General features: G+C 44.2%; 2 protein-coding genes across 5 annotated transcripts in view; one reads left to right on the top strand and one right to left on the bottom strand.

Moving 5' to 3' along the window:
* Nucleotides 1–27,466, top strand: part of LOC144986863 (uncharacterized) — a 307,472-nt gene that overhangs the window by 135,920 nt on the left and 144,086 nt on the right. The window lies entirely within an intron of this gene.
* LOC144981344 (uncharacterized) overlaps nt 1–27,466 on the bottom strand; it is a 259,542-nt gene that overhangs the window by 229,245 nt on the left and 2,831 nt on the right. Inside the window, exons 1-3 of one of the 4 annotated variants that reach the window (XR_013650987.1) lie at nt 22,367–22,677; nt 19,975–20,313; nt 5,015–7,446 (exon numbers count right to left, since the gene is read on the bottom strand). The exons of 1 other annotated variant lie outside the window; for it this stretch is intronic. Coding sequence is in view for 1 of the 3 variants with exons in the window: in XM_078936087.1 (XP_078792213.1) it covers nt 7,426–7,446; nt 17,228–17,355; nt 19,975–20,313 (488 nt within the window). In the remaining 2 variants the exon portion in view is untranslated. Of the gene's footprint in view, nt 1–5,014; nt 7,447–17,227; nt 17,356–19,974; nt 21,814–22,366; nt 22,678–27,466 lie in introns of those variants that run through there. 2 more of the 4 variants (XM_078936087.1, XR_013650986.1) reach the window with 2 other exon arrangements.

The raw sequence follows: 27,466 nt of genomic DNA, 5'->3' as shown, positions 1-27,466 counted from the left end.
CTGTTTGTCCTGGTTCTGATGGACCTGTACCTCCTTCCAGAGGGCAGCAGTTCAAACAGAGAGAAAGCAGGATGGGTGGAGTCAGTGATGATGTCAGTCACTCTGCTGAGGCAGCATGACTGGTAGATGTCCTTCAGTGAGGGGAGGGGGCAGCCGATGATCCTCTTCTGTCTTTACCACTCTCTGGAGGCTCTGCCGTTCTGCTTCAGTGCAGTGGGAGAACCACACTGTGATGCAGGAGGACAGGATGCTCTCAATGGTTGAGCGGTAGAAGGTTACCAGCAGCTCCTGGTTCACATTGTTCTTCCTGAGTCTTCTCAGGAAGTGCAGGAGCTGCTGAGCCTTACTGATGGTGTTGTTAGACCCTGTGAGGTCAGCAGAGATGGTGGCGCCCAGGAGGGTGAAGCTGTGGACCCTCTCCACACAGTTTCCATCGATGTAGAGTGGGGGTGGATCTGCTCTGTTCTTCCTGAAGTCCAGGATGATCTCCTTGGTCTTGGTGGTGTTCAGGATGAGGTTGTTAGCCTGACACCACCTGGACAGTTTCAGGACTTTGTCTCTGTGGGCCGTCTAGTCGTCCCCAGAGATCAGCCCCACCACAGTAGTGTCGTCTGCAAACTTCACTATGGTGTTGCTGGTGTGGGCTGGTCTGCAGTCTGCTGTGTACAGCATGTCCGTCACTGAGGAGTGACGTCACTGAACACCGTCACTGCCTGGACCTCTTTCTGGGTCCTAGTGCCCTAAAGGTTACAGCTCCTGGTTCCACAAGAAAAAAGTCCATTCTAGAGGCCACTCTGACGTCATCATCATCAAAGACAGCGTTACCTAGCAACCATACCAAGACCATAGCAGCTATAGAGGGAAACACAACAAACCATCAACGGCGGTTAAAGCAGTCAGACGTTTGTTCTGCAGCTCAGCAAAAATCTCTGCTTTAGGTTTTGGGGAGAAAAACAAAGGAAAACACACAGAGAAGGATTCTGCAAAGGAAATCCCAAGTTCTATTGGTAAGTCAGCGTCCTGGAAACATGCAGCCCCATATGGTTTCAAAGTGACAGAAAATGTTTTTGGGAGTTTCTAGAATGTTCAACAACTAGAGCTAAATGAAACTAGTGCATGAAATGACAAAGAACTTCCTGTTTGAAAGGAATCTCATGATGGCTTCCACCTGTCTCTTTGCTTTTCCTTTCTTTTTTGGGTTTCTCCTCTTTGGGAGGTTACACAAAACTGCACTTTAACCCAGAAGGAAACAACAACCGCTCCACAATCCCTGAATCCCCTACAGCAGGGGTCTCAAAGTCAATTTACCTGGGGGCCACTGAAGGCAGGGTCTAGCTGAGGGAGGGCCGCAACTTCAACGCACACACACACGCAACTTGTGAGTGTCTGAGAGCCAATAAATTTGTATGGAACATGTACTACACTACTACTATACTCTATCAGTAACGTTTTCTGTACAAAATGTACTTATAAAACTCATTCAAATAAAATATGTAAATACAAAATTCAATAAGTAAACAAATCAGTAACATTTCTGTTCATTTAGTCTTCTATATCTGCTGTTTTCTAATTTAAACGCCCCTATTAACACAGTTCAGTTAAACTGTTGAATTATATTAAACACTAAAGAAGACTCATTTCTACAGTTCTGTAACCTCCATCAATGGTTCTTCTAAACTTCTCTTGTCTTTTTTTTTACTGCTGGACACTTGGCAGCACTTCCTCCCAAACAGCTGAGACCCTCAGTGTGGATGAAGATGATTGTCTGTAAATCTGGACTTGGACTCATTGAAATTTAAGGTGGAGACGTCAGAGAGGATGTGCTCCCAATTTTGAATCTGTGTTGAATTTTTTTTAAGTTTACTTTTTAAAACACAAATTAGTAAAGGAGGAACAAAATTCAGTAAACATTTTTGGATTTTCTTCCTTATGACTTTTTGCACAATAAAACCCTGGTCACCAGTTATTGTAGAGCAGCCGGTCAGTCAATCAAATGTCTGTGAATCCATGATTTCCTTAGAATATTTGACTCTAGATTCAGATCCATCTGGTTCAAAGGATGAAACTGCAGCATTTCAGTAATGAGTTTGATAAATATGGGTAAATTCTATATTGCTTTGACTGCGATGCTTGACATAAATCAATAAATGTTTTTGCTGATATATCACTATAGTTCATTTGGCAATACTTGTATTGATTCCAAATACTGTCAGGACATTGATTTAATTATTGATTTTAATTTTTTATGAATGTGATGTTTCCTTTTATCTTTTGTCCATTTTCCACAACATTGAACAGACTTTTCCGCCTGTCATGAGTGAGATTATGAAAACAAATTCACTTTGATGCAGACTTTTTTTCTATTTATTTTTCTTTCTTTAAATCCATTAAACCCAATGCATTATGTCAATTGTATGGATGAGAACTGATTTTTAACAAGAAGCAGCTGTTAGTTTATTGCGGGTCTGGAATCATAAGCGGTGAGTCTAAGCCCCGCCCCCACCTCTCTACGTGTTCGTTGTTTTCCCCCGCATGCAACCCCCGCCCCCCTCCAGCATGTTCTACACAGACACAGCATACGTTCATAATAGCAGCAAGGTGACAGGATAGTAGGGGCGTCCTGACGCAAATTGAATTAATTTTACGCGGAAATGGGTGGTCTTAGTCTAGGGCAGGGGCCGGGAACCTTCTTGGCCGAGAGAGCCATAAACTCCACATATTTTTAAATGTAATTTCGAAAGAGCCATACAATATTGTTGTGTCCCTTTCCCACACTGAGGCACAGAGATTTAACCTCTTTTAGGGTTCTTTATTCTGGTTACTGCAGACCGTAACAAACGCCGTACAATTAATTCAACAACTCCTGAATCTCTCCCGCCGAGACGAGACGAGAGCTCTTCTCCCAACTTTATATTCCCTCACTGCCGCATCAGCCCTCCCATTTCCCTTATTCGGCCCATAGCTGAACCCCATTGGTTCAAACTCCCCAACGACAGGCTAAGCGACAGAACTGAGGGCCAATCAGATCTCTGCATGATGCGTTCAATGAACTCGGGAACATATAACGCGACCCAACATCCACCAGTTAAACTCAGTCCGCTACAATACGTTTAAAACTAAAAATACAAGTGAATGTGTGCATTTGATGTGATTTGAACATTTTTAAAGTCCAATAAGTCTGTGGATTCTTTTTAATAACATTGTTATGCTGTTGCTAATAAATGATGAGTATTTCTTAGCATTGTAACCGAGCGATGGGGAAGGTTCAATAATCAGCCACTCTGTAGTCAAAAACAACTCGGGACACTCAGTCTGCCATTTAGTGAATCTGCTCACCACTCCTTTATTCTTCTTCAACTCAAAATCCACAATACTCTCTGAACTTGCCACGCCCCCTGGTCTCTAGGGTAACTCGGGAGGGGCACACCTCTCCCAAAATAAAAGATCCAAGAAGTTGGTTACAGCATTAATGTGACTCCTGGTGCTGCGTGGTGGTTTTGCTGATGGTCTAGTCTGGTTGATACGTGGCGAGTTTCAGCTTCATGCAGGCGTTGAGTCTTCCATCCATTAAACGTGATCATAGGTTGGTCTGAATGATCTGTAGATGTGAGAAAGACTGCTCATATGCAGATTTGGAGCCAAACACACACTGACGCTGCAGTGAGTGACGGGTTCTGTGTTTTAAGTTATGACAATGTGCCCACTACCCCTACACCCTTTCTTCCTCACTCATCCCGATCCTGCAACTGCACGCTCTTTCTCAGATATGGGAGCGCGCAGTTGCAGGAACAGCAATTAACAGGTTTCTGGCTGTTAAAACTCTGTGAAATAATAGATAATAGTTAATTAAGTAAGTAAGTAAAATGGTGCTGATTCTTCTCTCTGCAAGCACCGCTACTACTGCGCGCCCCTCTGGCATAGCATCGCAAACAAGGACTGGTCTAATGAAAAAAAGACGTTATAATTAAAGATTTGTCTGTGAGCCAGATGTGACCATCAAAAGAGCCACAGGTTCCGACCCCTGGTCTAGGGGGATAGAAAGTTGTTTTTTTTTTTTTTTGGGCGCTCACATGTCCCCTACGAGATCGCCACTGACTGTCTTTCAAGAAAAACTTTCCGTCCTATAACAGACTCTGGTTGGCGTTCACAGCTGCAGACACGCCCCCTCCACGTGCGCTCACACTGCTCTCTTCCTCCAGCCCGCTCTGACGATGTTAAAGGCACCACAACAATCTGGGAACATGATAGTTATTTTACAAAAACACAAAGAGCCGCAGCATTTTGGACCATTTAGCTCTTGCTGCCATCGTATATCTTTGGTAGCGTTCCTGTGTGAGCTACTTCACCCCGCCCCCCGTGCACACAAATAGCCAGAGAGACCTGTCCTCTTCAGTCAGAATAGTGAAATTAATATGATCATTAAATAACGAAAAATTTACTGAGTTGGTGATTTAAATATGGCAGATAATGTTCATATTTTGTGGGACACATAAAAGCTACTTCTCCAGTATCGAAAGCAGAACCGTTGAGGTCAGATCTTAACAATACTGGGGTCTTGAAGAATGTTGCCCCGGGGCTCGTTACCCATCCTTATTACCTAAAAATACATGTTGGTATTTTTCGAGTTATTTCTCTTCATTTTCAATGCTGCCCAACTCAAATGGCTCAGGAGACAACGGAGGACGCTGGACAACTCCACTCATTTTAACTTATTTTTATTTTCAACAAATGGAATGGATGAGAGCTTGATAACCTTGAAATAAAACAGAACATAATTAAACAGACATCAGAAATGTTTGTTGTTCAGCTCACCAAGACTGCCAGACAAAACCCCCACCTGCACACTGTCACCTAGTTAAATACCTCTTCCCATCTACCTACCTGGTAGATTAGGATTCACATTTTCCTTATACTGCCCCCTGCAGCTATGGAGTTGATCATATCTGGAACAATCCTCCAAATCAATGTTCAGGAGCAAAAATAAAGAAAATAGAAGACAAAAAGGCAGGACAGACAAATCTTAACAGTATTTATTGATCATTTTATTTTAGTGTAAACTTACACCAGAAAATATCCATAAAAATACTAATAAGGTACCAGAGTGAAAAGCAGCAGATTAAGAGGAGTTAATAGATCAAATCTTAACGATACCTACCTCTACTAGATGTTAACTTTGCTAGATGTTAACTCTAATGATTCAAAACAACTAATTTCTATTCTAAAATAATTCATTTTGTGAATTTTTTTTACATATTTTGTCAGCAGTGAAACTTATTGTCTAGTATCATTAGATTGAAATGTATTGATCCTTTTTTGCTTTTGATAGTGGTGGCTTGGAGAAGATGAAAACCTAAAAAGCTGTCAGGATAAGACAAGACCAGACTTTATTGATCCCTGGAGGGAAATTCAGTTGTTACAGCAGCCAAACAAGAAATATAGCAGTTAAAAAAACAAATAGTCAGTAAAAATTAAAATAGTAACAAAAAGTGGAAGTAAAAGTAAACATCATAACTAAATAAGTAAATCCAGCAGCAGTTTCAACAGTCCTAAATTGTGTCATTCTATAGTCTAACTGCTGCTGGGAAGCAAATCATTGGGACAAAGAACCTCCTGTAGCGGATCAAATATCAAAACAACCAAGGTTTTTTTTATTTTTTTTTTTGGAAAGTTCATTTCTACACATTTAATATTCACTTGTGCCTCCCTCTAATGAAGTTAATGCTTCAACATGGTATGGAGGCCATCAGCCTGTGGCTCTGTGTACATGAACTAAAAGCTTCATTAGAACACTGGGGTTTCACCCCAGAAGTTTTAAGCATTAAAAGCTTATTTTAAAATATTTAATTTTTCTGAGATACAGAACTTTTCCCCTGTAAAATAAAGTCTTCTGCTGTGGTACAGAGGTTGAGAGGTCGACCTTTTATCAGAAAAGTTTAGAATTTAGAGTTTACACTAAATCCTTACATTGTCAAGAAAAAGTCTTACAAGTTCTCATGTGTTTGTTGACACAAGATACTTGACGAAAACTTTTATCACATTTTTTACAAGTAAAAGGCTTTTCTCCTGTGTGAGTTCTCATGTGTGTTTTGAGATGATGTATTTGATTAAATCTTTTTTTACATTCTTCACATGAAAAAGGCTTTTCTCCTGTGTGAGTTCTCATGTGTGTTTTGAGAGCAGATATTTGATTAAAACTTTTTTTACATTCTTTACAAGAAAAAGGCTTTTCTCCTGTGTGAGTTCTCATGTGTGTTTTGAGATTAAATCTATGACAAAAGCTTTTTTTACATTCTTTACATGAAAAAGGCTTTTCTCCTGTGTGAGTTCTCATGTGTGTTTTGAGATTATATAAAAGAGTAAAACTTTTTTTACATTCTTAACAAGAAAAAGGCTTTTCTCCTGTGTGAGTTCTCATGTGTGTTTTGAGATGATGTATTTGATTAAAACTTTTTTTACATTCTTCACATGAAAAAGGCTTTTCTCCTGTGTGAGTTCTCATGTGTGTTTTGAGAGTAGATATTTGATTAAAACTTTTTTTACATTCTATACAAGTAAAAGGCTTTTCTCCTGTGTGAGTTCTCATGTGTGTTTTGAGATGATGTATTTGATTAAAACTTTTTTTACATTCTTCACATGAAAAAGGCTTTTCTCCTGTGTGAGTTCTCATGTGTGTTTTGAGAGTAGATATTTGATTAAAACTTTTTTTACATTCTATACAAGTAAAAGGCTTTTCTCCTGTGTGAGTTCTCATGTGTGTTTTGAGATGATGTATTTGATTAAAACTTTTGTCACATTCTTTACAAGAAAATCTCTTATCTTCTGCATGGATTCTTATATGAATTCTGAACAGAGATATGTTACCAAAGCTTTTACCACATTCTTTACAGATATAACATCTTTCATCAGACCCAGTTTCCATGTCGTCAGACGGGTTAGTAATTATTCTTGAGTTTTTATCAGACTTGATAGAGGAAAGTCTTTCTTCTTTTTGAGATTGTTTGTATTTCTTACCAAGACTTGTCTTCTTGGGATTTTTTCTAACATCAGACTCACACTGACCTGCTGACATGTGAGAGCTGTCCACACTTTGGACATGACTTCTGTCCCTCCTCTTCCTCTGATCTCTGTTCTGTGGATCTGTCTCTTCATCTGTAGTTGATGTTGATTCTTCATGTTGGTTTCCTTCTTCATCCTGACTATCAGTTACATTAAAGCTCTGCTGATTGTTTAGATCTGCTTCACTGTTCTCATCTTCCTCATAAGTAGGAATCTCCATCAAGGTATCAGTCTCCTGCTTCAGATCAATCTGATCTTCATCCTGACAGATGCAAAGTTCCCCTGGTTCCTCTTTAGTATGTAGACGTTCCAGTTCTTCATGTTCCACTCTGAAGTTCCTCTGCTGGATGCAGAGATCTTCCTCTTCAATCATCCAACACTGGGGGAGGACTGCAGGGACACAAGAACAGGTCCTTTTATCTACTATAGTGACTTTATTTATTCTTAAGTATCAATACAAATGATTGCAGTATCATTCAGTATAGGGTTGTGCCGATGGACGATATCATCGTCCATCGTGATGGGTGACTGACATCCCGATGGAGAGACCACCATCGTGATGCCACGCCCCCGCCACGTTGAGCGTCGACACCATAAGCCGCGGTTACATGTACAAAATATCTTGATGGGATCAATGGTCGGATTAGAATCCAAGCGTGTAGATGGGCCCAGAAAAATGTTTTCAGAATATAAAAACGTTCACTAAGGTCACAATTTCGGTCGGAATAAATCATTCGCACATGCGCAGTATTCGCACATGCGCAGTTTGAAAACCGGAAGAGGATACAACTTCCGCCGAGCGGCTTTTTTTTCCCAACTTTATTGAATGTAACAATTCAATACAAAACGATAACAGCGCCGAGCGGCTATATATATTGACATGTCAGCTCGGTAAAATACGAGATGATCTACTAAACGTCCTTTTAATAATGTTACGGTTATTATGAAACACCTGTTCGCTCATCATTTGAATTTTAATCCGTGTGGTCAGTGCTTTTTCTGAACGAAGCCAGGATTAGCAGTATGCTTACACGGGCTAACAACATTAGCTTTGGGTGGCGCTGCAACATGTGAATAACATCAGCCTTTATTTAGTCAGGACACGACTGGAAACACAAATCCACGTGATTGTTTGAATGTTTTCTAAGGACTGAGAGACATTTCTGCTTTGATGCTCAAATCTCTGTGTGTCTGCTGACGATCCGAGCTGTGCTCAACCACACGTTTAGACCCTGTTCTGAGTTCGGGTGCTTGTCTCCTAGAGCTGCGGGACGGATCGCAGTCTTAAATCTCCCACACATACCGCTCATGTACCCCCCCCCCCCTTCCCATCAAACACAAAGCTGTAAATCCGCACTCCGCCGGACCACTCCGCTAAGTGCGGGAGTGGACTACTTCTTTTCTATCTTGCTTGTTACTTTTTCTGTTAAAGTCACTTCCCTCAGTTTATATTGGATCATCGCGGATTAACCATTAGTTGGGAAATAAAATGAAAAAAGCAAAATAACGAATAGCAGTTATATAAGAACAAAAAATGTAAAAAATACCCCCCCCCCCGACGATGTCAACGTCCATCCCGATGGTTGACAGCAAACATCGTCAACGGCCAAATTAGGGGACATCGCCCAACCCTAATTCAGTATATGCACATTAAAAAATGTTTAATAAAAAAAAGGATTTTGTTTTCTTTAACACTACATTATAAAACTGTGCTGAAAAAGCCCCCCCCTACACCTCCCCCCTATGAGGAGAGCTGTTTCAGTCAATAAATAGTCTGAACCAGTTAAAGATGGAATATATTTTTTCTTTGGATTTTTTAAGGAAATGAAATTGCAGATAAGTAATTCATAAATGGTACAAACAGGTTTTTAATGTTATATAACTGTATACACAAATTAAATCATGCTGAGATAAATAGGACACATTTACTAGAAAGGGGACGGAGGGATTAACAGAAAATGTACTTTTAACCTCATTCTGTCTCCAATTATTTTGATATGAAATTATAAAAAGGAAAACAGTTTGAAAACAAATAGAATGTTTTAGATTCTTGTCATTATTGACAGTAAACATGTGGGTATCTATAGTAAATGTTTGACACAGTCTCTGAGGCTTCTTTCAGCACACCAGTTGTGTTATGTTAGGAATATTCTGCTAATAAAGTTACATTCACATGTCTGTTATTGTATTCATTTTATTTAGAAATCACCTGCAGGACCAAGGTCTGGGGCACCATCAATCGGGGTCAGAAACTTGCCTGTGGTGGTGTTGGTGGGTGTGTTTATGTGTGCGTGTTAGCCTGGAGGTGCGCTGGCAGCGCAGACGATGAAAATGTGTCAAAAATGGACAGAAACAATTTGACAAAAATGGCTCAATTTAAATTAGCCATTTTATTATTAAATATATTTCATTTTGCTTTGAAAACCTGTTCATTATTTTAAAACAGAATTTTAAATGTTAATTTTAATCAGGTTGAATATTATTATAATTGTATCTCTTTTTTTCAGAAACTGATTTCTAAATCAATATTTTCCAAAGTAGCTTTTTTTATGTTGCTGTTTTTCAGAATGACTTATTTACTTCATGAAGAGTTTTTCCAGCAGAATGATTCTGTCTGTCAATCAGTGAAAGTGGGTGGGATCTAAACATTGGCTGATCCCTGGAAATCGACTTGTGTTCCTAGATACCCGCTCTGTGGTGTTCCAGTCAGAGGGATGACATATTTCTGTTGTGAAACCGGAGGAGCTTTGTAGAATCCAAGCGCAGTCACAAAAATGGAGTGGCGAACTAGGTTCTCTTTCAACATTCGTTTCGGTATCTCACTATAGGACACGCCCCCTGTGCTGTCCCCCAGAAGCTCTTTTTCACTACGCCAGTCTTGACTGGCAGACAGAAGGTGACGTCTGCTCTCAGGAGGCGGGACTTCCTCCTGCTATAAGAGCCGGACGCCATCTTCTCTCCTCAGTCTAACACCTCTTCTCGCTCCCAGAAGCATCCTCAGACGGCAGGTGTAGTATCCGAAGCTAGCTTAACTGTTCCTAGAGCGAGCTAACAACTCGGTCGCTGAACGCTAGTCGGTGTTACATAGCTTGTCTGGGTCACGCGGTTGGTCTGTCTCCAAACAGCACCCGTTAGAACTAGTCACCATAGTAGTAATTTTCGCGCTTCGCTCTCAACCGGAGTCGACGAAGTCGTCATGGAGCCTGAACCTTTCCTCGCCATGGAAACGTTCAGACCTCTGCCTAGAGCCTGCCCATGCGGTAGCAAAATCGCCGGGGCAGACACCCATTCTGCCTGTGCTGCATGTCTGGGGCTGCAACATGCCCAGGAGGCGTTAGCATCTCCGGCTAGCTGCGAGTATTGTGCGCGCCTCTCCCTCAAGACCCTGAGACGCAGACTAGCGCGCCAAGCTAGTCTGTCCAAGGCGGACCCGGTCTTGGGGGTAACCAGCCCCCCACTACCAGAGGAGTCTACGCAGGGAGAGGTGGCAGGCATGAGCTGGGGCGACCAACTGGATACGGTCGCGCCACTCGAGGGCATGGAGGAGCAGGAGGCCGCGCCCCCGGAGTTTCAGGACACTGTGCCCGACTCCGGAGACGAGTCCATCAGCCTTGGCTGCGGGCGACGCGTGCGGCGGCTTCCCAAACCCGACCGCCGCGATGGACCTGCATGATGTCTGCAGAAGAGCAGCTGAAAAGCTGGGCATTAAGTGGCCTGAAGCCCTCACTGAGGCCACCACGTCTCGCTATGAGGGAAAAAGACTGCCTAAAGCCAAGTCTTCCAGCAGACAGCTGCTGCCAGTGTTCCCTGAGTGCTTGGAGGAAGCGACCAGGACCTGGAGCACCCCCTTTTCAGCCAAAAGCCCCGTCCTGGGAGGCTCGGCATTCGACAGGGCCAACATGGAGGAGAAGGGATTCTCGCAGATCCCTCCAGTCGAACCGCTGCTGGCATCCCACCTGCACCCGACACAGAAGTCCACCATGACTTCCGCGGGCCCTGCCCTGCCCTCGAAAGCTGACTGCTTCCAGTCAACTCTCACCGAAAAGGGCTACAAGGCAGTTGCCGCATCGGTGAAAGCCCTGAATGCATCTTCTCTGCTCCTAGCCTACCAGGCAGAGCTGCAGGAACAGATGTCAAGCACACCAACCCCAGACCTGTGGAACGAGCTATGCGTAGTCACAGACCTTTGTCTGCGTCTCTACAGGTCCGCAGTCCAAACCTCTGGGCGAGACATGGCCCTCATGGTTGTCCAGGAAAGAGCCCCGTGGCTGAACTTATCCAGTCTCTCTCAGAAGGAGAAGACTCAACTCCTCGATGTGCCGGTGGACCCAAAGAGCCTATTTGGGCCAGCAATGGCCACAATGCAAAGGCGCTGTGAGGAGAAGAAACGGGAAGGTGAAGCGCTGCAGCTGTGTCTGCCCAGGAAGGTACCCCCTCCTACCCCAGCTGCACCGCGTCTTTCCTTCGCTCAAGCGGTAGCTAGACCAGCTTACCGCACTCCGAAAAACCAGCCTCAGCCAGGTGACCGGAGCCACGGAAAGCCTGCTGAGGCCAGAGGGGCCTGGGCCTAGAAACCGTCTGCTCCCAACGTGACAACGGCAGCCCAGCCAGCGCCTCCTGTCGCTCAGAGCGCAAAGAAAAAGAGGCGTGCCACCTAGGGCGCAACCAACAGGGATGGAGAGCGGGCACAACCAGAAGCCTGCTTCCCCCCTTCCACGACACGTTCCGTTCCTGTCGTTTTTCTCCAGGGCATGTTCCAGCCCGACCAAAAGGCGTGCAGAGGCACAGGTGGCCCTCACAGTTCACAGCCAGTTGAAAAGGAGAAAAGAGGGACCCACAGAGAGCTCAGTGGAGCCACAGTTGTGTCCCAGAAAGTGTTTGAAAAGGTTTTTAAAACCAACACAAATAAAAAATCCCCGAGGCGCGCAACCAGGCCCCGAGCCAAGGGCGCAGCCTCAACACAGAAAGACAAAACAAAAAACAAAACACATACAAATGACGGGAAGCCGAGTGGGAGCTGCGCAGCTGCACATGAGGCCACAGGAGGGAGCTGTTGCTCCACCAGTGGCACAGCAGCCCAGCACCGTGGTAGCAACGAGCCCTGCGCCAGCGCAACTCGTGTTGGCCACGCCCACCAGTGTCTCAGCGCGGAAGCCGCTCGGCCCGCTCTCGGACAAATCACAGCAATGGTGGCACTGCGGGGCGCCAGACTGGGTTATAAGCATTGTTACCAAGGGTTACAGACTCCAGTTTGCATCCACCCCTCCCCCTTTCAATGGTATACTGCAGTCGCAGGCCAGGGGGCAAAATGCACCAATTTTTGCAGGAAGAGATCAAAACACTGCAAGGCAAAAGAGCCATTCAGCTAGTGCCATCGGAGCAGGCTCACAGCGGTTTCTACTCCAGATACTTCCTGGTCCCAAAACGGGGCGGAGGCCTGCGTCCGATTCTAGACCTGCGAGCACTGAACAAATACTTGAGGAAGTACAAATTCAGAATGCTAACACACGCAGGTCTGGTACGGTTTGTGCGTCCAGGAGACTGGTTTGTCCCCATAGATTCTAAAGAGGCATATTTTCCCGTCCCAATATACCCCCCTCACAGAAAGTATCTCAGATTTTCCTTTCGAGGGAAGGTTTACGAGTTTCTAGTGCTCCCCTTCGGCCTCTCACTGAGTCCGCGGGTGTTTGTGAAATGCACGGAGGCCGCTGTCGCACCCATGAGACAGATGGGCGTTCGGCTGGCCATGTATATAGACGACTGGCTGCTCGCAGCGCAGTCTCCCGAAGAACTCAGGAGGCAGGCCGGGTTGCTCACATCGCACCTAACTGCACTGGGCTTCACAGTAAACTGGGGAAAGTGCGTATTGACACCAGTTCAAACGATCACTTTCATCGGCTTATCCCTGAACTCGGTCGAGTTCAGAGCGCGACTCTCAGCGGAGAGAGTGACAGCCTTCCGGGCGTGTCTGTCACAGTTCCGCAGGGGGGCGTGGATAACATTCAGACTGTGCCTCAAACTCCTCGGGCTGATGGCATCGGCGCTGTCCGTCATCCCTTTTGGCCGCTTACACATGCGTCCTTTTCAGCGGTGGGTGGCGTCGCTCAATCTAAGCCCCGCCCGCCATGGTCACCGGTGAGTGCTTGCTACGGTTACGTGCATTCTCGCCCTACACAAGTGGAGGGATATCTCCTTCCTCACCACGGGTGTTGTCATGGAAACCGTGCAAACAAGACAGGTGATCACCTACAGACGCCTCGCTGACAGGCTGGGGAGCCACTCACGAGGGCAGGACAGTGAACGGTCTGTGGGGCTCCCACATGCGATCAGTTCACATAAACTGCTTGGAACTCCTGGCGGTGTCTCTTGCACTGAAACATTTCTTACCCTTCCTGAAAGGGCGCCATGTTTTAGTCAGGACCGACAATACCACAGTGGTATATCAACAGACAAGGAGGGCTGCGCTCACTTCAGTTGCACACGCTAGCACACAGACTGATTATGTGGAGCAGCTCCCGTCTTCTGTCGCTGCGGGCCATCCATGTACCGGGGATAATGAACCGGGGAGCCGACCTGCTCTCCAGAGGGAACCCGCGTTACAGGGAATGGAAGCTCCACAGCCAGGTGGTAGCCCAGATGTGGAGCATTTACGGTCAAGCAGAGGTCGATCTCTTTGCGTCAGCGGAGAACGCCCAGTGTCAAATGTTCTACTCTCTGACGGACCAGAGCGCCCCCCTGGGGGTGGACGCACGAGTGGCCGTGCCGACTTCTGTATGCGTTCCCACCGTTGGAGTTGATTGCCCCTACCCTCACCAGGGTTCGGATGGGGAAACACTCTCTCATCCTCGTAGCCCCTCGGTGGCCCGGGAAACACTGGCTAGCGGACATCATTCAGATGCTGCACAGCCAACCGTGGCCTCTGCCTTTACGCAGGGACCTCCTGTCGCAGGCCCGCGGGGAAATTTTTCATCCTCATCCGGAACGCCTGGCTCTGTGGGCCTGGCTCGTGAGAGGCTGAATCTCATGGCAGCGGGACTCCCGCACAACGTCATGGACACGATCCACCCGCTCCGCCTACGGCGTCAAATGGCGCGTTTTTGAGGACTGGTGCGTAAAAATGGCCGTAATGCCTTTCCAGAGCCCAGTCCCAGTCATTCTATCGTTCCTTCAGGAACTGATTGAAAAAGGTTTGTCCTTTTCCACCATTAAAGTGTATCTGGCGGCCATATCCGCCTGTCACATAGGTGTTAATGACAAAACAGTGGGCCAGCATCCGCTTATTTGTCAGTTTATGAGGGGCGCACGTCGGCGCCGACCGGTGTCGAAATACCTTGTTACTCCTTGGGATTTACCGGTGGTGCTGGACGCGCTGTTGTGCGCACCGTTTGAGCCACTGAGGCAAGTCAGCCTCAAAGCGCTCTCTTTTAAAACAGCTCTGCTTATTACAGCTTCTGCTAAACGAGTGAGCGACATCCATGCGTTGTCAGTTCACCCGTCCTGTTTGCAGTTCTCCAGAGGGGATTCTAAGGTTTTGTTGAGACCGAATCCGGCATTTATGCCCAAGGTTTTCAACCCTACCATACCTTGCCACCCCATTGAGTTTTTGGAATTGAATCCGCCTCCTTTTTCCTCTACGGAGCAAGAGAGGCTTCACACATTGCGCCCTGTGCGGGCGCTGCGCATGTATGTGGAGAGGACGGCTGGCTTCAGAAAATCTGAGCAGCTGTTTGTGTCGTGGGCTTCTCCTCACACAGGAAAGCCTATAACCAAACAACGCCTGTCACACTGGGTTGTGGGCGCTATAACCATGGCTTATAACAGCAAGGGGTTAACACCCCCGGCGGGCCTGCGCGCTCATTCCACTCGCGGCATGGCATTATCATGGGCAGTTTTTCAGGGCATCTTTCTGGATGATGTGTGCACGGCTGCCAGTTGGGCAACGCCTCACACTTTCATCAGATTTTATAGACTGGATGTCACTAGACCAGGGCTGCCTCACGCAGCCATCGTGATGGGTGACTGACATCCCGATGGAGAGACCACCATTGTGATGCCACGCCCCCGCCACGTTGCGAGTCGACGCCATAAGCCACGGTTACATGTACAAAATATCTTGATGGGATCAATGGTCGGATTAGAATCCAAGCGTGTAGATGGGCCCAGAAAAATGTTTTCAGAATATAAAAACGTTCACTAAGGTCACAATTTCGGTCGGAATAAATCATTCGCACATGCGCAGTAGGGTTTGAAAACCGGAAGTGGATACAACTTCCACCGAGGGGCTTTTTTTTCCAAACTTTATTGAATGTAACAATTCAATACAAAACGATAACAGCGCCGAGCGGCTATATACATTGACATGTCAGCTCGGTAAAATACGAGACGATCTTTTAAACGTCCTTTTAATAATGTTACGGTTATTATGAAACACCTGTTTGTTCATCATTTGAATTTTGATCCGTGTGGTCAGTGCTTTTTCTAAACGAAGCCAGGATTAGCAGTATGCTTACACGGGCTAACAACATTAGCTTTGAGTGGCCCTGCACGTAAACATGTGGTAATAACATCAGCCTTTATTTAGTCGGGACACGACTGGAAACACAAATCCACGTGATTGTTTGAATGTTTTCTAAGGACTGAGCCACATTTCTGCTTTGAAGCTCAAACCGCTGTGTGTGCTGACGATCCGAGCTGTGCTCAGACACACACTTTAGACCCGGTTCTGAGTTCGGTTGCTTGTGTACCCCTAGAGCTGCGGGACGGATCGCAGTCTTAAATCTCCCACACATACCGCTCATGTAACAAAGCACCCCCCCCCTTCCCATCAAACACAAAGCTGGAAGTCCGCGCTCCGCCGGTCCACTTCACTAGTTAAGTGCGGGAGCCGACTACTTCTTTTCTATTTTGTTTATTACTTTTTTGTTAAAGTCACTTCCCTCAGTTTATAGTGGATCATCGCGGATTAACCATTAGTTGGGAAATAAAATGAAAAAAAGTAAAATAACGAATAGCAACGAAAAATGTAAAAATACCCCCCCCGCGACGATGACATCGTCCATCCCGATGGTTGACTGCATACATCGTCAACGGCCAATTTAAGGGACATCACTATGGGATGGGTCTCTACATCCCATAGTGAGATACAGAAACGAATGTTGAAAGAGAACTTTAGGTTAAGAACTTAACCCCGGTTCTCGGAAACACGAGTGAGGTATCTCACCAGATCACCCTCCTTGCCTGGAGCGAGAAGAGGTGTGCTTACTTAGACTGAGGAGAGAAGATGGCGTCCGGCTCTTATAGCAGGAGGAAGTCCCACCTCCTGAGAGCAGACGTCACCTTCTGTCTGCCAGTCAAGACTGGCGTAATGAAAAAGAGCTTCTGGGGGACAGCGCAGGGGGCGTGTCCCATAGTGAGATACCTCACTCATGTTTCAGAGAACCGGGGTTAAGTTCTCAACTTAAAGTTTTATTATGTGGCAGAGGGGATGAATGGAGGGGGAGGAGAACAGGCCAGCAGGTGAGCCCACGGAACCACATCAATTTCAGCGATATCTGCATTGCTGACATTAGAGGATCACATAGAGACAAACAATCTGTCTGCTGCAGAAGATGCAAACATGGACGACTCTGTTTTTCTAGTTGGAGGGTTCATGTAAAGAGTATGTTAATAAAAGACAAGCCCTGAATATTATTATTCCTATTCGACCCCAAACTACAATATCAGCTGGCTGTCTCTGTCTACTGGCCAGCCAGCGGCCCGCACGCCATTGCTTTTACAGTCCAGTTTTAGTGTACTTAAATGGTAAATACCAAGTAATATTCAAGTGAACATACCCAGTATTTAGTACTGAAATTACCATGTAGTTGAGTGGAAATAGGGCTGACTTTCTTTTACAGTCCAGTTTCAGTGTACTTAAGGGGTAGTTTCTGTGGTAAATTTATGGTAAATACCATGAAACGTGAGTGCAGACTTAAATTGTCCTCTTTTCTCATCTACTTCTACCCTTCCTCTCTTCTCTATTTTTGATCATCATTTATCATTTAGTTCTCCATGCCTCTGTTTGGTACAGTGCGATTCATGTATTGTCCCTCTTTTCCTCTCCCCTCCTGGGGAGTGGCAGTGCTTCCAGACTCCAGTTGGCTCATCCGTGCTCCAGTTCCTGACCGTCTACCTCGCCTTTGCTCCCGCTCCTACACCTGGCTGTGGATCCTGCCTCTGACGAGTACTGGCTCATCTCTGGCTCGTCTCTGCTCTGTACCTGACCGAGTACCTCGTCTCTGCTCCTGCTCCTACACCTGGCTGTAATAATAATAATAATGGATTGGATTTATCTGCGCTTTTCAAGACACTCAAAGCGCTTACAATGTGTCCATTATTCATTCACTCCTCATTCATACTTGGTGATGGTAACTACGGTTGTAGTCACAGCTGCCCTGGGGCAGACTGACAGAGGCGTGGCTGCCAGTTCGCGCCTACGGCCCCTCTGACCATCACGGGGATCATTCACGCACGCTGGTGGAGCCACACTGGAGGCAAGGAGGGTGAAGTGTCTTGCCCAAGGACACAACAATATTTTGGCTGGTGGGAGCAGGGATCGAACCGCCAACCCTTCAATCATTGGACGACCCGGTCAACCACCTGAGCCACTGTCGCTGTGGTTCCTGTCTCCGGCTCGACTCGCGCCTTTGACTGTCCCCCCCAAACACGGCTGGATGAAGCTCGTCTGCTGGACTTTATATATGTAGTTGTTGTGTTAGATAATTTCATTCTTCTCTAAGAGTTCTGGTAAATCGCCTGTCCGTCCTGGGGGAGAATCCCTCCTTCATATGGGCACCCCTGAGGTTTCTTCGTTTTTTCCGGACTCTGTTTTTTTAGGAGTTTTTCCTTACCGCGAAGGGGGGTCTAAGGGCAGGGATGCCAGTATAGCTTAGTCAGTTTGTTAGTTCATTTTAGTATTTTCCTATTGAAGTACCATGTAAGTACCCAGTAAATTCCATAAAAAGTACCATGTAAGTACCCAGTAAATTCCATAAAAAGAACCATGTAAGTACCCTAAAAGTACCCAGTAGTTACACAATAATTACCACGTAAATACCACTTAAGTACCATGTAAGTACTCTAAAAGAAAGCGTTACCAATTATAATCAGTAACAGAAATGCTTTTTCATTTTCACAATGTAACTGAATCAAATGACTCAAAATTAAAATAAAAAAAAATCAATCGTTCAAAATACGTTTTCTTTTTCTACATTAAAACCGCTTATTCTGCGTCATAATTAAAACAAATGCAGAGGGGATTTTCGTTTTCACATCCACTCTGCGAATAGTGTTTCAAAACTCAATTCCAGTTTGCATTTCCAGGAGGGATGTGGGGCGATGATGTCAGTGAGTGTTAGCCCAACCAGCAAACGGCAAAAGTTTAGCATGGTGAAATCTGCTAGAGCTGTTCATGGGGCTATAGCTGTCCTGGAACAGCAAAATCAGCGTGAAGTTGCAGGAGAAGATCTTCTAAATGTGCTTTTATTACTGTTCTGATTATTATTAAGGGCCTGCTCGCTCATAATTTTTAAATCCGTGCGGCCAGTGCTTCTTTCTTGGCTGGAAGAAGGTTTAGCATTAAGCTAATACGTGCTAAAAACATTAAGCGTGGAGGAACACATCTTGTTCGTTTCGATTCAAATTCAAAAATGCTGACAATGAGTCTCTGTCCCAATATTTATGGACCTGACTTGCATTATGGGACAAGTCTGATACATGATGGGATACATAGCATGTAGCCCTCAGATAAATAGCTCTTTTCAGACTTCAGGCTTTTTACAGCAATTATTAGGTTAGATTAAAAATAGATTCATGAAATGACGTAATAGTTAGTGATTGATTAATCACACAAAGAATTCATCTCATGACAGTTCTGAAAACACTGTCATAATTTAATTTTTGGGAAATTTTTAAAAGCTACATTTAATAAATGATTTTCTTAGCAGTCAGAAAAACAGAAATAAAAAGTATTTTGTTAAACAGTGAAGTGGAACTTTGTGGCTCTTGTTGGGTTTTGGTCTGGAAGAAACTGGATCAAATGGTTCTTTTAGTGTTAAAGGTTCCAGACTCTTGATCTCCACTGAAGCTATGAGTATGAAATGTCATTCCACAGACAAACCATCAACAAAATGATCCTGATGCTGCTGAGGTTCTTATGGAAGTGAAGCAAATCTCAGCAGAGATGCAGTTTTTCTAAACTGAAATCACTGACATTAAACAGCCTGAACATTCATGGAGCTGAACTGGACACAGAAAAACCTCCCTGTTGTGTTTCCACCCACCAATGAGGAGCAGTTTGATGAAGATGAAGCTGCACTGGAGGAAGAATCAGTCCAGAAAAAAATGGAGAACAATTCCGACACTAAGCAGTTTTTCACTGATGTGTTCAGGTTTGAATCTTTTCTGTCTGCAGATCCATGAGCAGGACCCTGTCTTTGGGTTTTAGCTTGAAATGTAGTTTTGGAAATAGAATCTGTCTGAATGTCTGGAATTGGAGACATGGAGACATCAAAGAGGTTTAGATGGGATTTTGGGTTTGACAGAGAAATCTGCTGAAAAGAACTGAACTACAAACTTAGAACCACAGACGACAAAACAGATTGTACTTTTTTATCTGTTAACAATTTTCTCTTTGATCTGTTAAGGTTTCCTGTTTGTCGTTAGCTGGAGGGACTAACTAAGATCATATGATTTGAATAATTTTGTCGGCTGCACTGACCAATAATGTCTTCTGTCTTTTCAACTGGAAGAGACAGGAGAGACTCTTCCAAGACACGCTGTTGATGGACTGCATGTTTGGAGAGCTTGAAGCTCAAGATAGAACCGTTGTTGAAGTGAACATACATATAGTGTGGAGATGAAGATCAGAGTCACACTGACCTGCTGACATGTGAGAGCTGTCCACACTTTGGACATGACTTCTGTCCCTCCTCTTCCTCTGATCTCTGTTCTGTGGGTCTGTCTCTTCATCTGTAGTTGATGTTGATTCTTCATTTTGGTTTTCTTCTTCATCCTGACTATCAGTTACATTAAAGCTCTGCAGTTCCTCTTGAATCTGTGGAGGTTCTGTTTCCTCCTGTTCCTCTTTAATCTGTGGAGGTTCTGGTTCCTCCTGTTCCTCTTGAATCTGTGGAGGTTCTGGTTCCTCCTGTTCCACTCTAAAGTTCCTCTGCTGGTTGCATTGATCTGCCTCTTCAGTCATCCAATGCTGGGGGAGGACTGCAGGGACACAAACACAACAAGGAGCCTTTTATACGTTTTTAGGACTTTTGGGTTTTGTCAAGCTTCAATAAACTCTGTGATCATTGGAATATGAATATGTCTGAGGAGTCTGGAGGACAACAAGAGACTAATGGAAGCAATAAATATAGATGCCATTATATTATTTAACAAACGTGTCATTAATTTAAAATTGGAAAAAAATAATCAAAATTGTCATTATTTAATTAAAATTCAATGCTAAGTGATTTACACAGGTTCCATTTCTAAGTTCTTCTAATCTTCTACATTCTATTCTATTTCTCCATCTGACATTGACACAGTTTAAAGGTAAACTTTGTTTCAGGGTGATGGTTGAACTCCCGTCTTCCAGTTTGTTCTTCTGGTTCTAGAGAAGGAAAGTGATGATTCCACTGGTGACAGAAACAAACACACAGTAGTGTCTGATAAAAAAACATCAATGAACACTCATGGATCATGTGTGACACATGTTACTGGCATCTGCATTTATGGCGCACAGTCGGGACTTGAACACACCGGGGTGTGGTTCCACCAGCACAAGCAGCTGCTCCAGATGTGTACATTGGAATGTGTACACAAGTGGCTTCTGGACAGTTTTGGAAAGATGTACACAAAAATACACAACTGGACAGACTGGACCCTCCAGCAGACAGGCTGTAGGTCAGAGGTGGGCACTGAGGGCCGCATTCCTGCATGTTTTACAGCATACCCTGCTCTGGCATGTTCTAATTGGCTGGACACACCTGAACCAGGTAATCAGCCATGAGTAGGGCAAGATTATTGGCTGGACACACCTGAACCAGGTAATCAGCCATGAGTAGGGCAAGATTATTGGCTGGACACACCTGAACCAGGTAATCAGCCATGAGTAGGGCAAGATTATTGGCTGGACACACCTGAACCAGGTAATCAGCCATGAGTAGGGCAAGATTATTGGCTGGACACACCTGAACCAGGTAATCAGCCATGACTAGGGCAAGATTATTGGCTGGACACACCTGAACCAGGTAATCAGCCATGAGTAGGGCAAGACTATCTGGAAATCGTGCAGACACACCGGCCCTCGAGGCCTGGAATTGCCCACCCCTGCTGTAGGTAATAACCAAGTCCAAAGTGTGTCCTCTGTTGTGAGCAGCTGTGGGACATTTTTGAAATCTGTGGGAAACTCACAATCATGACATCATCAATGTTTTCCACAGCTATCTATCACTATCAATTAGGTAGACAAATTTTTTTTAAAAATAAATATAACTTAAAAAAAATAATCCATAAAAATAAGGGTCCATTACAAAAGTTGAAATAGATCAAATAAATTACACAATGTCTGGGCATTCTTATGATTCATGTAATGTAAAGATTTAGAGAATAGGTTGAGACGGTTGAGTAATCCATTAATGTGAGATTTCACCCAATAAAATGCTTTGAAATTACAATCAGTGCATTAATCAGAAAGTCCAGATTTTTGTGAATAAATTGTAATCGAATTTTAAAGGGCTACTGATGATATTTTTGTATTTGAGCCAATTATGAAAAGAAGACCAAAACTCTTTTACATGAAAACATTCCAATAAAAGATGTTCCACAGTTTCTACATAATTTCCACAAAAGACAAAAAGATCACTATCCCAGTTAAAGAGAGAATGTAAAAATGATTGGAAGGGTAAATATCATTTAACGCGAGTGCCCCAAAAATAGCACTGCTCATATAACAAATCAATATATTGTGGCGATCTGGGGTTTAGCCCCGCCTTCAGCTTTTAAGACTCATGGGAAGTGGGGAATCTAGGGTGTGTTCAATTGCTCACCAGAAGTGAGGGAGCTGTGAGCAGAAGTGAGTTTAATGCTGTTTGGATGTTGGTGGGCGTGTTCAAAATTAACAGACATAACAGACTGCCAACATATGTGAGTGTCGTTTTCGACAAACTGGGGTTGTGCTTAGCATGGGGCACGGGGAGCAGATTCGGACATGTCAAGTGGAGCCGCTACTAAGTAAGAGGATATTTAATTTAGACTTGGGCACAACGGTACTTACCTGGATAGTAAAGGGTGGTGATTCAGTGCTTGCTATTTAGTAATTAATGCACTTCAGTTCTGCTGTCATGAAATATATGGCAGAGGATGGAACGGCCTGAAACTTGTGAATCGGTGTTCCCGCCTTTGAGAAAGAGGTGCGTGTGTGTGAGGAGGAGAAGGGGAGGGGTAGTGGGTGCAGGTTGCGAGGTGAAACGGCACACGGAGACCATTGTGGAACACCCGGATCAGCGGTTGGCTTAAATTACTCAGCTCATCAGTGGCGGTTCTACCCTGAATTACTCCCCGGGCGAGACCCTCCTCTGGCGCCCCCCCCCCCCCCCCCCCCCAATAGAGTCACTTTGTCCATTTATTGTAACTGAAAATACAGTTAGGAAATATTTAATCAAACACAAATAATCTGAAATAAATATAAACTACAAATCACACTAATAATACACTAGAATAAATGTAACTGCAGCACTAAGAACAGAAACACTAACTAAAACCTAACCTTTGTGGCCTTCCTGATGCAAGCTTGTCAATAACGTCATCATATGAAATCTGCTCCCCCCCTGAATGATTGATACTAACAATAGCAGGTTAGTGAGTTGCTCCTGAGACATTGGTGATCTCAGGTATGACTTGATCAACTGGAGTTTTGAAAAGCTAACAGCTGCAGCAGCAGCAGCAGCAGCAGCAGCAGCAGCAGCAGCAGCAGCAGCAGCAGCAGCAGCAGCAGCAGCAGCAGCAGCAGCAGCAGCAGCAGCAGCAGCAGCAGCAGCAGCATGCTACCATCACAGCTTATTTAACATTATGAACTAATATACAACAATAAAACACAACAAAAACTTTGTGTTACAGCAGAGCAGACAGACACACGAATCATAACTAATGTTACAAGTTAAGGCAGAGCAAACATTTAAGAATAAATATCTTAAAAATGACGTTATTTGCAATATTTGGGCCTACTTCAATTTTGGTCATGATAGACCAAACAAGAGATTTTTCCTCTGCAACGTTGTTGTTGTTGTAGGGCAGGTAGCATTCAAATTTAGAAAACGTGCATCTAGCTATGCGATAATACCCTTTTCTTTGTCTCTTTTCTCCTCTTCTTCTCTTTTCTTTCTAAATTGGGCACCAGCTTTGACCTTTTTTCTCCATATTTCAGATGTTTCTGCATTTAGCATAAATGTCCTGACATAGGTATCAAGTCTGTCGACTAAACCAACTGTCATCTAAGTGAAGAATTTTTTTTGTTTTCCCATTTTTTATTTGGGCATTTCACACAAAAATAACCAAAAAAGCCTGATTTTTTTTATACCTTTTTTATACCCGCAGCCCCCCCCCTCGTCAAACATTTCCAGCAGGAGCGCGTGCAGCTGCACCCAGGGGCGCCAATTCGCTACATGGCGGCGCAATTTTTATTTTTATTTTTTCATCAAGCACTGAGCCGCGGCCCGCGACCGTTGCCCCCCTGGAAGAAGATCCAGCCAGGTTTGCGCATGCGTTTTGCGCTCCGTGCTCACCTCTCAGCCTGCACCCTTCACCCCGCGCCCCCTCCCTTCTCCTTCTTCACCCCGCGCCCCCTCCCTTCTCCTTCTCACACACATTTGCGTCTACTTCTCAAAGACAGGAGGGAGCTCAGCTGCGGGGCGGGGGCGCCGCCAGGTTTCAGGCTGTTACAAACTCTGTGATATAAGTAAACCAATAGTGGTGCATAAAGTATTTTACAAGAGCTGAGCCGCTGGCGCCGCCCCTCCGTCATTTTCCCGCCCCGGGCGATCGCCCGTATGGCCCGTGCCTAAAACCGCTACTGCAGCTCATTCTAATAATGTCATTCTTCACTAACTATTGCAGACATTTTTAATACTTGTCTGTATTTTCCATATCCATTTATTTTTACGGTTGTTTAGTTGGTGATAGTAACGTATAAATAAAGACAGCAGGTAATGCTGGCTGGAAAACAGCTGCACTTTTTCAGACCATAAATAAACAATAGATCATTTGTTTATGAAAGTATTGAGAATTTTGGAGGATTTTAATGTTGGTGTTGTAAAAAATTAGGAAAATGGCAAATATTTTGGAGTAATCCCACTGATGAGTTCTGTAATTAAGTTTTTAATGTTTTATGAGACCTAAACATGATTTTCACAATAACAGGTTTTTAAATAATCAAATCCCTCTGATATGTTTCACAAAGACACACACACAGGACCAAAGACACACACACAGCACCAGAGACTAGGCCTGGGCGATAAATCGATTAAATGAATTAATTCGAATTTTTTGTTACGGGCGATTTCAAAAATAACAAAATCGAGTTTTTATGTGGCGCATTTTTGGCTCCCCAGAGCTTCCGTAGCATTAGTTTCACACGGCGGTATGGCACATGACAATCGACACACGAAGCAGCAAGCGACAGCATGGCTACCGGCGAGAGTGGGAAGTTTGTTCCCAAGAAAGGAATCAAATTATCTGTTGATGGAACTGGTCTGGGTTTACTGCCACAGATGTGGAGGAAGAGACCCCCCCCACGCTGCCTAATTCCCATCAGAGTCAAAGGCTCGCACGCGCCCAGTCCTCTTACACACGCACGCGCCCTGACACACACACATACTCATTCTACAACGCCTGTATAATTGGTTCATTAGTTAGATAGTTGGTTGTTACTGTTATTTGTTAATAAAAAACACTGCGTTGTAATTATTACTTGTACCGATATATTCATTTGAGACGCGGCCGCTGTAGGATTTTGTTTTTGGAGGAGTCGGCCGCGGGGGGGACTCCTGCTGCTTCATCATCTTTTCCGTGGAGAAGACGGGGTTTATTAATTTCTTTAAAGCCTTAGACCCCAGATATGAGCTGTATTGTTAATTTTTTATTTTTAGGCCATATCGCCCAGCCCTACCAGAGACACACACACATGACCAAAGACACACACAGGACATCACACACAGGACCAAATACACAGACACAGGACCAAAGACACAAACAGGACCAAAGACACACACAGGACCAAAGACACATGACCAAACACACATACAGGACCAAAGACACAGGACCAAACACACACACAGGACCAAAGACACAGGACCAAACACACAGACACAGGACCAAACACACACACACAGGACCAAATACACAGGACCAAACACACACACACAGGACCAAAGACACAGTACCAAACACACACACAGGACCAAAGACACACAGAGGACCAAAGACACAAGACAAAAGACACACACAGGACCAAAGACACAGGACCAAAGACACACACAGGACCAAAGACACACACAGGACCAAAGACACACACAGGACCAAAGACACACACAGGACCAAAGACACACACAGGACCAAAGACACACACATGACCAAAGACACACACAGGACCAAAGACACACACATGACCAAAGACACACAAAGGACCAAAGACACACACAGGACCAAAGACACACACAGGACCAAAGACACACACAGGACCAAAGACACACACAGGACCAAAGACACACACAGGACCAAAGACACACACAGAACTTCACAAACCAAGCAGAAATGAACTTATTGCTAAAAATGATGTCAGGAGTTCAGCTTTAAGAAAAGGACAAAAGAGCAAATAAAACGGAATAATTTGATTTATTATTTCTAATTATTAATATTCCCTGGCTTTGTTTGTTCATATTTGCTTAATTTCACAGAATGTATTTATTATTCCGGATTAATATTCCTGTTTGTTTTTATTTACATTTATGTTTAAAAGGTTAAAATTAAGTTAAAGTTTTAAAAGTTTAGCTTTAGTCTGTTCAATAAATGTTTATTCTTGTTCGGCCCGCAACCTGAACCCCCCCCCCCCCCCCCCCCCCCACACACACACATAATACAAGTCTAGAAAATTCACGCATGTTTTTGTGTGTAAAATAGGGCACACACAAGGATGTCCGCAAACTGTGTGGTTTTTTTTTTTTTGGAGGGGGGGGGGGGCGCTGGGAGGTTTTTAGTGGCGCCCTTCAAACCGCTTAGTGCCCATGAAATAGCCCTCGGTCTAAAAAAGGTTATTTAACATTCATTCATTCTTTCATTACATTTAGTTAGATGTATAAGTTATATCTGGCCTGTTTTGAGGACAGACACTATGATGATGTGGCCCTCAGTGAAAATGAGTTTGACACCCCTGGTGAAGAACCACCACCAACTAACACCGCGGTCAAGTGAGCCGACATCTGCGGAAGTGCGGTCACGCCAGCCGTCACTGACTTTTAGCATGCGCGTTTACATCATAGTTTACGGTACACACGCCCAGCGAGCTGGAAAGACGGCATAAACCGCAGACATCACCGATGTCACTGTTACCCATTATAGAAATGACATGTACTGTACTCTGAAATAAATGAGAGTTATTGCATGCCCTGTATCGTTATTTGATGTACAAATGTATTCATTTGGATTGCATGTCTGTTCATTCCATAATAAACTACCAGAAATAACGTGTTTTGTCTGAAATATAATAATCAGACAGATTCTAAAAGTGAGATTCAACACTGACAAGAGTGTTTTGTGGGTTGTTGAGCATGACATGGAATGGAATCAAGCAGAAATGAAGAAACTCCAAGTAAAATCACATCTGGTCCTGTCAACTCTTTCTAAAGTTGCTTCATTTAAGGTGACGCAAAACTTTCACTGGATTATTGTTGGTAATGATGTTCAATAATATCACAGCAAGTTTGAAGAAAAATGACTGGAGAATATTAGAGATATTAAAGTTATAGAACAATTTGGGTCTCCTCATTTAGAGACACTGTGTAATATGTAAACCTTACAAAATGCTACTTCTTTCAAAAGGTGACGCAAAACCTTCACTGGATTATAGTTGGGAATAATGTTCACTAACATCACAGCAAGTTTGAGGAAATTTGACTGGAAAAAATAAGAGATTTAGACATTATAGTACACCTAAGCATCCTGCTTGTATAGTTAAAATAAAACTTGTGAACCCTTCAAAAGGGCACTTTATCAAAAGGTGACGCAAAACTTTCACTGGATTATGTTGTTTGTTGTTGTTTCTCTTTCGGCTTTTCCCATCTGGGGTTGCCACAGCGAACGAGTCGCATGAGAAACTTGGCAA

Source organism: Oryzias latipes, chromosome 2, assembly GCF_053564925.1.
Source record: "Oryzias latipes strain Hd-rR chromosome 2, Olatipes_Hd-rR_3.1".
In the NCBI taxonomy this organism is placed as follows: domain Eukaryota; kingdom Metazoa; phylum Chordata; class Actinopteri; order Beloniformes; family Adrianichthyidae; genus Oryzias; species Oryzias latipes.
Note: the sequence above shows the minus strand (reverse complement) of the source record. Positions and strands in the feature narration are given on the sequence as shown.